This window comes from Macaca mulatta, chromosome 14 (genome assembly GCF_049350105.2).
Source record: "Macaca mulatta isolate MMU2019108-1 chromosome 14, T2T-MMU8v2.0, whole genome shotgun sequence".
Taxonomy (NCBI): Eukaryota; Metazoa; Chordata; class Mammalia; order Primates; family Cercopithecidae; genus Macaca; species Macaca mulatta.
Window position 1 is genome coordinate 77,492,223 of NC_133419.1, and position 13,132 is coordinate 77,505,354.

General features: G+C 51.1%; 1 protein-coding gene across 6 annotated transcripts in view; it reads left to right on the forward strand.

The window, feature by feature from the left end:
• The window catches only part of CAPN5 (calpain 5), a 56,940-nt gene that overhangs the window by 8,328 nt on the left and 35,480 nt on the right, over positions 1-13,132 (forward strand). For all 6 annotated transcript variants that reach the window (XM_077963947.1, XM_077963946.1, XM_077963950.1 and 3 more), the window contains one exon: positions 9,261-9,460. In XM_077963947.1, coding sequence (XP_077820073.1) covers positions 9,296-9,460 — 165 coding nt within the window. In that variant the 5' untranslated portion in view covers positions 9,261-9,295. The remainder of the gene's footprint in view (positions 1-9,260; positions 9,461-13,132) is intronic.

The following is a 13,132-nucleotide window of genomic DNA, read 5'->3' on the forward strand; positions in this document are numbered from 1 at the left end:
CCTTCTTGTGGACTGCCCCAAGTGTTGAGACACTCTGAGTATCAAGCCTGCAAGTATCCTGAGAGCTAGAGGAGGAGGCTGAGATCAGAGACGTGGAGGCTCGCAGAAGGTCACACAGCCTGCGTGACAAAGTCTAGTGCTCGGACCCAGCCTGGGGCACTTTCCCACTCTGCCTCCCTTCCCCCTAGGTCAGCCCCCCTGGGTATGTGGTGTCCAGCTGGACAGGGCTACAGCTGTGAAGGGCCCTGATCTGCTGGGACCTGGGTCACCACATTCAGCCAGTCCTTTTGTTTACCTTTTTACTGAAGCATATGTAACTGATCTACAGACAGGTGCGTAGGTCATAAGTATAGAGTTCAGTGTATTTGCACAGGGACCACACCCATGTAAACACCACCCAGATTAAGAAGTAGTTTTACCAGAACCCCAGAAGCTCTCTCACACCCCTTCTAGTCTCTACCCCCAAGATAGCCAAGTCCTGCTTTCTGTTCACTGTAGATGAATTATGCTGGCTTTGCTTGTCTAAAAAAAAAATGGATCTTTTTAACAGATAAAAATTGTTTATGTTTATCATGTACAATGTAATATTTTGAAATGCGTATACATTGTGGAATGGCTAAATCGAGTTAATTATCACACGCATTATCTCACATACTTTTTTGTCCTGAGAACACTCAAAATCTACTCTCGGCCAGGAGTGGTGGCTCACGCCTAGAATCCCAGCACTTTGGGAGGCCGAGGCAGGCAGATCAGGAGCTTGAGACCAGCCTGGCCAACATGGTGAAACCCCATCTCTACTAAAACTACAAAAATTGTCCGAGTCTGGTGGTAGGCACCTGTTATCCCAGCTGCTTGGGAGGCTGAGGCAGGTGAATCGCTTGAATCCGTTAGAGGGAGGTTGCAGTGAGCCAAGATTGCGCTACTGCACTCCAGCCTGGGCAACAGAATGAGACTCCAAAAAATGAAAAGTCTACTTCTAGCAATCTTCAAGAGTATAATCTATTGCTATTAACTATTGTCACCGTGTTGCAATCAATCTCTTGAACTTATAGATCTCTTGAACTTACTCCTCTTATCTAACTGAAATTTTGTGTCCTTTGACATCTCTGCAACCTCCCTCCCCACCCTCACCCCTCAGTCCCTGTTGACCACCCTTCTACTTTCTGCTTCTATGAGTTCAACTTTTAAAAACTTCCACATATGAGTAAGATCATGTGGGATTTGTCTTTCTGTGTCTGGCTTATTTCACTTAGCATATTATCTTCCAGGTTTATCTATGTAACAAGTGATGAGATTTCTTTCTTTTTATGGCTGAATTAGATTACATTGTATGTATATACCACATTTTCTTTACCCATTCATCCATTGATGGACTCTTAGGTTAATTCCATATCTTGGCTACTGTGAATAGTGCTGTAGTGAACATGGGAGTGCAGATATGTCTTCAACATACTGACTTCATTTCCTTTGGATTTATACCCAGTAGTGGGATTGCTGGATCATATGGTAGTTTTATTTTTAATTTTTTGAGAAACCTCTATACTGTTTTCCATAATGGCTGTACTAATTTACATTCCCACCAACAGTGTACAAGGGTTTCCTTTTCTCCATATCCTCGCCCACACTTATCTTTTGTCTTTTTTATAAAAGATATATCTTTTGTAAAAAGATTTAAGTCAGGCACCGTGAGTGGCTCGTGCCTGTAACCCCAGCACTTTGGGAGGCCAAGGCAGGTGAATCACCTGAGGTCAGGAGTTCGAGACCAGCCTGGCCAACATGGTGAAACGCTGTCTCTACTAAAAATACAAAAATTAGCCAGGCATGGTGGCGCATGCCTGTAATCCCAGCTACTTGGGACGCTGAGCCAGGAGAATGGCTTGAACCTGGGAAGGAGAGGTTGCAGTGAGCCGAGATTGCGCCACTGCACTCCAGCCTGGGCGACAGAGCGAGACTCTATCAAAAAAAAAAAAAAGATTTAAAAAAAGTCTTCTTTATAAAAGACATATCTTTTGTCGTTTTTTTTGGTAAGATATCACACTTTTGTCTTTTTTATAAAAGCCAAAAGATGGGAGGTGGTATTTCACTGTGGTTTTGATTTTCATTTCCCTAATGATTAGTGATGTTGAGCTTTTTAATTTTTTTTTTTTTTTGAGACGGAGTTTCACTCTTGTTTCCCAGGCTGGAGTGCAGTGGTGTGATCTCAGCTCACTGCAACCTCCACCTCCTGGGTTCAAGCGATTCTCCTGCCTCAACCTCCTGAGTAGCTGGGTGCCTGCCTGGCTAATTTTTTGTATTTTTAGTAGAGATGGGGTTTCACCATGTTGAGCAGGCTGGTCTTGAACTCCTGACCTTAGGTGATCCACCTGCCTCGGCCTCCCAAAGTGCTGGGATTACAGGCATGAGCCACTGCGCCCAGCCAATGTTGAGCATTTTTTTCATATGCCTATTGACCATTTGTATGTCTTCTTTAGAGAAATGTCTATTCAGATCATTTGCCCACTTTAAAATCAGATCATTAGGGTTTTTTGCTATTGAGTTGCTTGAATTTCTTATCTATTCTGGATATTGACTCTTGTCAGGTGCCTAGTTTGCAAACTTTTTTCCCATTCTGCAGGTTGTCTCTTCATTCTGTTGTTTTCTTTGTTGTGCAGAAACTTTTTTAGCTTTATGTAATCCCCTTTGTCTATTTTTGCTTTTGTTGTCTGTGCTTTTGGGGTCATATCTAAAATATCATTGCCCAGACCAATGTCATAACAGCTTTTCCCATGTTTTCTTCTAGTAGTTTCATAATTTCAGGTCTTATATTTAAGTCTTTAGTCCATTTGAGTCCATGTTTGCATACGATGAGAGATAGGGAAACTTTTATTCTTCTGCATGTGGATATCCAGTTTTCCCAACACCAATTATTGGAGAGACTGTCCTTTCCACTTTGTGTGTCCTTGGTACTTTTGTTGAAAATTAATTGACAAATTAAATGTGTGGACTCATTTCTGGGCTTTCTATTCTGTTCCATTGGTCTTTTGTCTGTTTTTGTGCCAGTACCATATGGTTTGGTTACTATAGCTTTGTAGTGTATTTTGAAGTCAGTGGCGTGATGCCTCCAGCTTTGTTCTTTTTGTTTAAGATTGCTTTGGCTATTCAGGGTCTTTTGTGATTCTGTATGAATTTTAAGGATTGTTTTTTATTTCTGCAAAAACTGTCATTGGAATTTTGATAGGGGATTGCATTGAATCTGTAGATTGTTTTGGGTAGAATGGACATTTTACCAATACGAATTCTTATCTACATATACAGAATCTTTCCATTTATTTGTGTCTTCAATTTCTTTCATCAGTGTTCGATAATTTTCAGTGTACAAGTCTTTTACCTTCTTGGTTATATTTATTCCTAAGCATTTCTTTTTTCCATGGCAACTATTGTAAATTGGATTGTTTTCTTGACTCTTTTGGATAGTGTGTTGTTAGTATATAAAAATGCTACTGATTTCTGTGTATTCCTTCTATACCTATTTTGTTTGTCATGAAAGGATGCTGAATCTTGTCAAATGTGTTTTTTTAATTAAATGAGATGATCTTATGTTTTTTGCCCTTCGTTCTGTTAGTATTGTGTATCATGTTTATTGATTTGCATATATTGAACCATCCGTGCATCCTTGATATAAATCTTACTTGATCATGGTGAATGATCCTTTTAATGTGCTTTTGAATTATTTGCCTTATTATTATTATTATTATTATTATTATTATTATTTTTCCTAGAGATTGGGTCTTGCTATCCTCCTGAGGCTCTTGAGTAGCTGGGACTACAGGCATGCACCATCACACCCAGCTTGTTTGTTAGTATTTTGTTGAAGGTTTTGCATCTATGTTCATAAGGCATATTGGCCTGTAATTTTCTTTTCTTGTAGTGTCTTTATCTGGCTTTGGTAATGGGGTAATGCTGTCCCTGCTTTTCTATTTTACTTAAGTAGAATCATGTAATATTGCTTCTTTTGCTTAATATGCTTGTAAGATCCATCCATAGGGTTGTGTGCGACAACATTTTTCATTTTCATTATTGTTTACTATTCTATTATGAATATACAAGAACTTATTGATCCATTCCATTGTTAATGAACATTTAGCTTGTTTCTTATTTTCAGCTCTAACAAATACTACTGCAATAGACATTCTTGTACATGGTTTTTGCTGAATGTGTGCATGCATTTCTATTGGGCATATTCTTAGAATTACTAGATTACTAGATTATATGAACACATGATTATATTATTTCTTCAGGTTTTCTAGATATAGTCAAATGGTTTTGCAAAGTGATTATACCAATTTATCCTCCTACCATCAATGCATAAGAGCTCTACTTGGGACTGTGTGTGTGTGTGTCTGCATGTGTTTCACTTTAGTCATTCTACTGGGGGCATAGTGGTATCTTATTGTGGTTTTAATTTGCATTTCCTTAATGATTAGTGACGTTGAGCACTTTTTCTTCCCTTTTTAGGCCATTTGGGTATACTGTTTTTCTCATGTTCTTTCCTAAAAGCATTATTGTTTTACCTTTCAGTTAGATTTGAAATCTATCTGGAATAAGTTTTGTATACGGTTTGAGGTAGGGGTAAGACGACTATTTTTCCTTATGGATAGCCAATTGACCCACCATTTATTGAAAAGATAAATCCTTTCCCCAGTGCATTGTGGCAGCTCTTTTGTCATATATCAGGTGTCCTTATACTTGTGGCTTATTTTTGAACTCTATATTCTGTTCCATTGGTCTGTGAGACAGTACCCCGTGAGCTTTGTGATCAGCCTTGTTACTTAGTGTAAGTCCTCCGGCTTGTTCTCTTCAAATGGCTCTGCTTATTCTGGGCCCTTTGTGGCTTTGAGGCCCATGGTGGCTTTGAGTCCCTCTTGCTTCTGGGCTTGGGTTCAGCTGTATCCTTGGTTCTTATCATACCCCTGGGGCTGATGCTGGCTCCATGACCCCGTCTCTCAGAGGCTCAGAGGGGTAAGTGACTTGCCCCTCCACACAGCTCTGGAGCCTGGCCTTGGCTTCTGCCTCAAGGACAAATTCCTTGGTGTTCCCATCTACAAAATGGCTTAAGTGGTCCAGGGAAGGCTCACGGGTATCAGGCCACTGGAAGATGAGGCCTTATTCTATCCTGTACACAGCCAGGCTGTCCCTGCCACCTCCAGCAGGTCCAGGGAACAGCAGACTAGGCCACACAGCCTCCTGGAAGAGGAGTACCAACCATGTCCCAGGTGAGGACAGACTGAGCTTCCCTAAGGCAGGCCTAGGAACAGATGCCACTTTCTTTCTGTCGTCTGTCACCTTAGAGGCTGGAACCCAGTGGGGCTCAGAGGAGCCTTGCTGATTGACAGCTCAGAGGGGTTCCCACCTTGCCCAAGGACACACGGCAGCTAAATGATGCAGCTGGGATGCAAACTCAGATCTGACTGACCTGCCAGAAGTCTGGGTTCCTGAAGCTCCCTAGTGAGCACCCCCAGCCCCCTCATTCTGATCCAACTCCAAACTTCCACTCTTGGTCCACAGAGGCCACGCTGGGTCTGACTCACCGCCACAGAGGTCACAGGCTGGGTCTGACTCACCGCTGCCCTGGCCACAGGAGGAGGAGGGCTGATACCAGTGAGCCTTCCCTGGAGATGATGACCAGCTAAGCCATTTTGTAGATGGGAACATCAAGGAACTTGTCCAGAGTCTGCAGCCTCTTATGCAGGTCTCAAGCCTCCAGACTTCATTTCCTAGGCTTCCCAAAGCAGGGCCCAGGTTAGCACTGTGCTCCTTTTAGGGGGTGCCCTGATGTGGTAAGAAAGATGTCTTTCGTACCTCTGAGCCTTCGCGTGAGCTGTTTCCTTTGCCGGGAATGGCCTTTCTCTCCTGCCTCTGTGGCCGGGCTTGTGTGGAGGCTTCCCTGCTTTCCTCTTGCTGAATGAGACATACTTCATTTGGCCTTGTGTCTGTTGGCCACACTAGACCAACTCAGACAGGAACCCCAAGTTGTGGTAGCCCCCCCATGCCTGGCAGGGGTCTGGACACATCGTGGGTGAAGCCCAGATGTCGACTGCCTGAGATTGTCAGTCCTCAGGGCACAGAGCATGAAAGGATACAGAGTGCCGCTCTGCATGGTGGGGTATTATTTGCTCCTCACAGTGGCCCAGAGGCCCTGGCACATTGTCTCTTCCAGACAAGGAGCATGCAGACCAGTGAGGTGATGCGGCCTGCTCAGGGCAGCGGGGGCCCGGGCCGAGTCTCAGGTGCTGGAGAAGGGCCGGGCTGCAGCAGAATGTGCTAGGGCTACAGCCTAGATAGTGGGGGTGTGGGCACTGGCTGGCACCCAGCTATCAGGGAGGGGAGGAGAGGAGAGCCAGGCCTGCGCCAGGGTGAAGGGGTGGGCCCTGCTGCAGCAGACCTGAGTGCTGGCGGCTGTGATGTGGAAAGCTGATTCCCCTTGGGAGCCTCTGCCACTCTCTGAGCCTTTTTCTCTTCTTGAAGGAATTCCACCTGTACTCATGTTTATTGGTTCATGCAACACAGCTACTCAGTCCCTGAAGCCCGGCATTGGACCCTGGGATAGAGAGAGGAGCTGGACATGGCCCCTGCCCTGGAGGGATATGGGGTAGGCTGGGGAGGCAGAGAAGTCATGTGCAGATGGGGTACAGTGTTAATGGGTGCTGTCCCAGGGGCACAGGATGGCAGAGGAACACTGTGTGCAGAGGCCCTGAGGAAACAGTTTTGTGGGAGCTGCGAGGAGCTCCGAGCCCTGGAGCTTCAGCCCAGGGTGGAGAATGGTGGGGATGAGACTGGCAGGAGGAGGGAAGAGGGCAGGCGCACAGGGCAGCTGGGAAGCTCAGGTGGTCCTGCTTGGCCCAAACAGCTGAAAACACCAGGGAGACAGGAAGTGCTGCGGGCCTAAGCTCAGGCTCAGAAAGAAAAGGCCTGGGTGGAGCAGCTTGCCTGCCTCGTGGTCTGTCTGTGGCCTTCAGTGCTCTACCTGGAGCTAGCAGAGGACAGCTGACCCTGTTGGGGTGTTGGCCCCATAGATACACTGGGAGGTGACCTTGGGGCAGATGGAGAGTATAGAGGGCAGTCTGTGTAAGGGCTGGGGCCAGAAGAACCTCACATAAGTAGGCCAAGGTCAGCCTGGCAGGCGGGTGAGCCTGGAGGAATGGGGCAATGGTATCAGACCCTCAGCCAGCCAGGCCTGGCCCCGTGCAGCCCTCGGCCTAGCTGAGCTCTCCCTTTGTGGCCTCTCCCTCCCTTCCGTCATCCCCAGGAGTGGACCCTCCCAACAGTGTTGGCCCCTTCCTGGCCTGGAGAACACCCAGACCCTCTTTCTCTACCGGCCTGGCTGTGTGACCTGGGTGAGCTTGCTCCCCATCTCTGGGCCCTCTAGGCTCAGAAACACTGGAATTGCAAGAGCTGATTTCTGGGCTCCTGCTTTCAGCTTCTCTGATCTAATTCTTTTAGCTTAAATTGCTTCCCGAGCTGACCCTGCCGGAAACCCGTGGTGCTAATGATGCTCCTTGGTGACTGTGCCAGAAGCCTGAAGCCCGGGAGCTGGCTCTGTGGGCTCCTCTCTCTCCCTTAGGCCTCCAAGGCAGGGAGAATGGGTGGGAGGGGGCAGGGCTGCTGGCCTCCCTGGGCAGAGGGGCAGCCAGAGAAGTTAAGTGGTTGGCCTGAGGTCACAAGCTGCCCCAGTACGGATGTGGGGGCAGAAGGTGAAATGGCTTCAGGTGCAGAGCAGGGGACAACTGCTGTCAGCTCCCTTGGCAGGTGGGGGGGACAATGGCCCTCCTTCCTCCCTGCTGTCCATCCGTGCCCGTGCTCACTACCCGAACTCGCCTCTTTCCCTTCCTGTCTCTCCCTTCCCTATTTCCCTCCACGTGAGGCCCCAGTGAGGCCCCAGCTCAGCCACGGTGTGTGGGGAGACCCTGAGTGAGAGCGGTAGGGTCACACAGCCAAGGCGGTGGTACTGAAGTCGGAGGATCTGGGTCCCTGTCCAGGTTTCCGGGGGAGCTTGGGCAGGTCGCCTCACCTCACTGAGCCTCAGTTGTATTTTGTGAAAGCTGGCAGCCGTGTGCCCACTGGCACTGTTGGCAGGCAGTACACACGCACATCTGGCCAGGGAAAAGGGGCGTCTCTTGGGACCACCGGGTGTCTCGGCCCCTGCCGCCTCACTCCTCTTCCTACTGGCGTGCTCGGCAGGCTCCTCAGCCTTCAGTTAATGGGTTCGCTCCTTCCAGGAGGTGCAGCAGCGCTGCGTAGTTCCCATCACTGAGCCGAGAAAACGGCCCAGAGAGTTCACATGACCTGTCCGGCGTCACCCAGCAGGAGGGCGGTGCCACTGGGGCTGGCACTCACTCGGTCTTGCTCTCAGATGTCGCTCCCACAGCCAGCCTACCTTGCCCTGGTTTCCGTCAGGGCTGGGCTGGAAATTGTGGCCTTTACCCCCAAAGGGTTGCACTGTTACCCTGGGCAGGCCCCAGGAAGAGGAGACTGGGCGCTGTGGGGCTGCACCGCAGCCCAGATGGAGTTTGAGGGATGGGGTGGGGGGGTCATAAATGGGGTGGTCACTCAGGCGCTTGGCTGTCTGAGCATCTCTCGGCGCACCTGATATGCAGGCCCTGTCAGCCACTGTTCCTTGCCCTGCCCTGCCCTGCCCTCTACCCACACCAGGGCCCCTGGGGAATGGAGGGAGGGTTAAGGAGCCATGGGCCTGCTCTCTACGGAATTGGAGGCATCTATTCCGAGGTGCTGTGAGGAAGGCAGCATGGTGCGGGGAGGACCGAGAGAATGAATGAATGATGCCAAGAGGGGTACCTGGGGCAAGGTTTTCCCACACCAGACAGAAATGTGCCACTCTCTAGAGGAGGGGAGGGAAACCCGGAGGCACACGCTGCTTTCCTGTGGGAGGCACAGGAGCTGCCAGGGCTGGCCACTGGTCTGATTCTGTCTGAGGAGGTATACGGAAGGTTGGTCAAAGGAATGCAGCGAGGTGGGTGCGGTCTGGGCCAGGCCTGAGCTCTGAGTGGCCTGCGGGCCTGGTACCGCCTCTGAGCTTCAGAAACGAGAAAATCCAGTCTGTGAAGGTCCCGCTCTGCCGTATACCAGCTGTGTGACCTTTGATAGGCTCCACGCCTCTCTGAGCCTTCCTTGCCTGTACCATGGGGCTGATGATGTCCACTTCACAGAGCACAGCAGGGACCCAGGGACTCCACGAGTGACGGTCTTCTTGCCCTCCTGTCCAGGTGTTCCCCCTTCCCTCCCTGAGGCAGCAACCACCATGTTCTCGTGCGTGAAGCCCTATGAGGACCAGAACTACTCGGCCCTGAGGCGGGACTGCCTGCGCAGGAAGGTGCTCTTCGAGGACCCCCTCTTCCCTGCCACTGATGACTCGCTCTACTATAAGGGCACGCCAGGGCCCACTGTCAGGTGGAAGCGGCCCAAGGTCAGTGTCTGGTCCCAGCTGGAGCTGGGTGAGCAGGCCTAGGCCCACCCACACAGCTGGGTCTGCAGGGACATTGGAGTGGCGGGAGGAGGCATCCTTAGCCCCAGGCTGCTGAGAAAGTGAGGGTGCTGAAACGGTGAAATTTGATCTGGATGGGGAGCTCGGAGAATGGGCTGTAATCCTGTGCCCACCACTGGACTGGTTGAGGCCCAGCCAGGCCTTCATCCCTCTCAGGGCCTCCGCTTCCTCACAGGAAAAACGGGGCAGTAACCTCAGCCCCACTGAGGGTCATTTTTGGAATAAAAATGGGGTGATGTGGATATGACCGTTTTTAGTAAAATGTAGACTGACATCCAAATGTAAGGAATTTGCTTTCCTGATTGTTATCATCATGATTTTGAAATAGTCATTTGTGGTAGAAATGAAAAGTATTTATTATGATGATTAATCAATAATAATAATAATAGTAAAAAAAATAGTAGTACCTACCTCATAGGGTGGTTGTGAGAATTAAAAGAGGTAATGCATGCCAGATTCCACACACAGCCTGGCAGCCAGTACGGGACCATGGCTATTGATAATGATGAACAGGTGGCATCCCTCCGACCGCTTCTCTTGGTCCCTGAGGCTAGAGTGTGTTACACAGAAATGTTTGGCCTTGTGGTGTGATTTCATCCCCATGAACCCCGATTCCTGGATGTGAGGGTGGGCTGGGGAGGGGTTCGCTGCTTGTCTGTGGGTCCTGCAGAGTGGGGTCCCTGGTGGCCTGGATGGAGGGGAAGCGACTGGAGGTTACTGCGCAGGCCCCTCCTTGGCCTCCAGGGCTGTGCTGGTGACACTGTGAGGGCCATCCCCTCACAGTGCAGGAGACTGTGCTGTCTCAAGGATGCTCAGGGCCGGAGGAGGCTGTGACTCCCGCAGCCCAGTAATCAGAGGAGGCGTCTTGGAGGTGAAGGGTGATGAGGCTTTTGCCCGAAGGGCCGGGTGGGAAAAGGCAGAGGGAATAGAAACTCACAGGTCGGAGCCCCTCAGGCTCCTGTGGGCCGGCGGAGGGCCGTGCCCGGGATGGCAGATCTGGGGCCAAGATGCTCAACCTTGCTCTGTGGGTAGGGAGGTCCCTCTGAGGCAAAGGCTTTCAGCAGCCTGTGATAGGGTCAGATTTGCATTTTCCAAAGTTCCCTGTGATCCCCTGGGCTTTTTGGGAAAATGAAATGTAGTTTTCTAGTTTCCCTCCCAGGCTATGATCTCGAGTCCCTTCTGACTGAAAATACCCTGTAGATGTCCTTGGACTGGGACTCTTGAGAGGCAGAGAAACTGAGGCCAAGAGAGGAAGGTGCATGTCCTAGATCGCCCATGAGCTGCTAGCAGGGGTAGGTGAGGACCCAGGAGCCTTGCCTCCCTGCGTCCCACCTTCCTGACACCAGATAAAGGGCCCCTGGTGCCCTTGACCTCAGTCCCAAGAGCTGTAACAGACCCCCTGGCCCTGTACTGACTCTCTGGAAGGCCCAGGAGCCTCCTGGCCTGGCCACAAGAGTTCTGCCTCTCGGGCCCCCTCTCCCACACACGCCTTCCTCTCTTCCTTTGTCAAGTAGGTGGAGAGGGAGCTGGCCTCAAAGGGCCTTTGTGAGGCCTTGGCTGCGGCGGGGAGGGCTGGGCACTGGAGGTCTTCACCCTCCTCCCACTCCATCGCCTGGCTGCCCCCATCCTGACTCCCTCCTGCCCTCTGGCCATTGCCCAGATGGACTGGAAAGAGGCTGGTGAGGCCTGGCGGGAGCAGGCTGGGCCTGCCTCGGTGAAAGGAGGAGACGCCAGGTTGGCCCACTTGGTACTCTCCCGCTGCGTGAACCAGGGGAGTCAGCTGCCCTTTCTGAGCCCCTTTCCTTGCGGGTTCAGGAGCCCTGCCACACCTCCTCCTCTCATTGCCTTCCTTGCTGGCTCACTCGGTGTCCTGCCCTTTCCAGACACGCAGAGCTGCCCTTTCCAAACACGCAGAGCTGCCCTGTCCTGGATGTGGGGGCAGGTGGCAGAGAACATATGGTGGCTGGTGTTCAGAGAGCTGTGTGAGTGGAGCCCATGGGGCAGCATCGATAGGGACTCAGACCAGGCTGGGGTGGATGGTCCATGGCACTGCCTGGATTTCCTAAACCGTGTGTGCAGGCACTGCCTACTGGCTGGCAACAGGCCTGCGGGACAGGCAGCCCCTGTCCCACTAATAGGATGGGAGGTTTGTGGAGCAGGAAGTCAAGCAGTCTTGGCTCAGCAGTGAGGCAGGCCCAGCCCAGTGGGTTATTAGTAACACCCAGCTGCTCACCAGTGAGAGGGAACTTTGGCCTCAGGCAGCCTTGTTTTGATGAAGTCTTACCTGTGACCGCCTGTTTACAAATGGGAAGCGGTGCTGCATGCATGCCCATCCATCCCCTCCAGCTTCTTCTCTGAGTTGGTCCTTTTTTTTCCAGACGGAGCCTCGCTCTGTCGTCCAGGCTGGAGTGCAGTGGCGCGGTCTCGGCTCACTGCAAGCTCCGCCTCCCGGGTTCACGCCATTCTCCTGGCTCAGCCTCCCGAGTAGCTGGGACTACAGGTGCCCGCCACTATGCCCGGCTAATTTTTTGTATTTTTATTAGAGACGGGGTTTCACCATGTTAGCCAGGATGGTCTCGATCTCCTGACCTTTTGATCCATCCGCCTTGGCCTCCCAAAGTGCTGGGATTACAGGCATGAGCCACTGCACCCGGCTAAGTTGGTCCTTATAGTGGCTGCTCTGTTCTTGGAGGATGTCCTCAACCAGGCTCCCAGCCTCCCTGCCTCTCAAATGGAATGCCGAGGCTAGTTTTTGAGCCAGAATGAACTTGACTCCAGCCTTGGCCCTACCTCACTAGAAGTGTGACCTTGAACAAGTCACTCCTACTTGGGCCTCAGTTTCCTCATCTGTAATTGGGGAAGGATAATTCTTGCTGGTCACAGTTTCTGGAAACTGAAATGACTTGAGGTATTTGTGGTGTCATACACATGGAAGACAGGTGACAAACTGGTTCCCCTCTCTTGCTCGTCTTATCCTTGGCAACCCTGTGTTGGAGACCTAGAACCACCCTGGCTGGGACATCCCATCTCCTATTGACTCTGCAGGTGGGACCAGGCCTTGTCCTCTTGGGTGCTGACCTGGGCACTTGCCTTGAACCCACACCCTTTGTCCACAGGCTCGCTATGTTTTTGTTCTTTCCAGTACAGTGGTCATTCACTGGCCCCTCACAGGCCTGGCTGAGGAGATGCGTGGAGAATGGGGACTGTCCCCAGGCCTGGGAGCTCAGGGTGTCCTTTCTCCTCGCTCAGGGCTAGGGCCCTGGTAGGCGGCCTCCTGTCACCACTGTGGGGGCAGCATCCCCTCATCCAGTGCGCTGTCTCTCCCACATCTGGGTATGAGCCTGGAGGGCCTTTGGTGGAATGCAGAGGGGACAAGGGGTGGGGGTCCAATGAACAGACACCAGTTTGGAACTTCCAGAATTCCCCCGGGGCAGTCTCGGGGGCCCCAGCCCCAGCCCAGTCCCTGGGATCTTATCCATCAAGCCATTTCCTGGAGATGGCCCTACTCCTGGGCTCCCTGAACATAAGGCCTTTTCATGCCACAGAACAGGCAGTTTGCAGCAAGGCCTGGCAGCGCGGGGAGGCGGGGGCAAC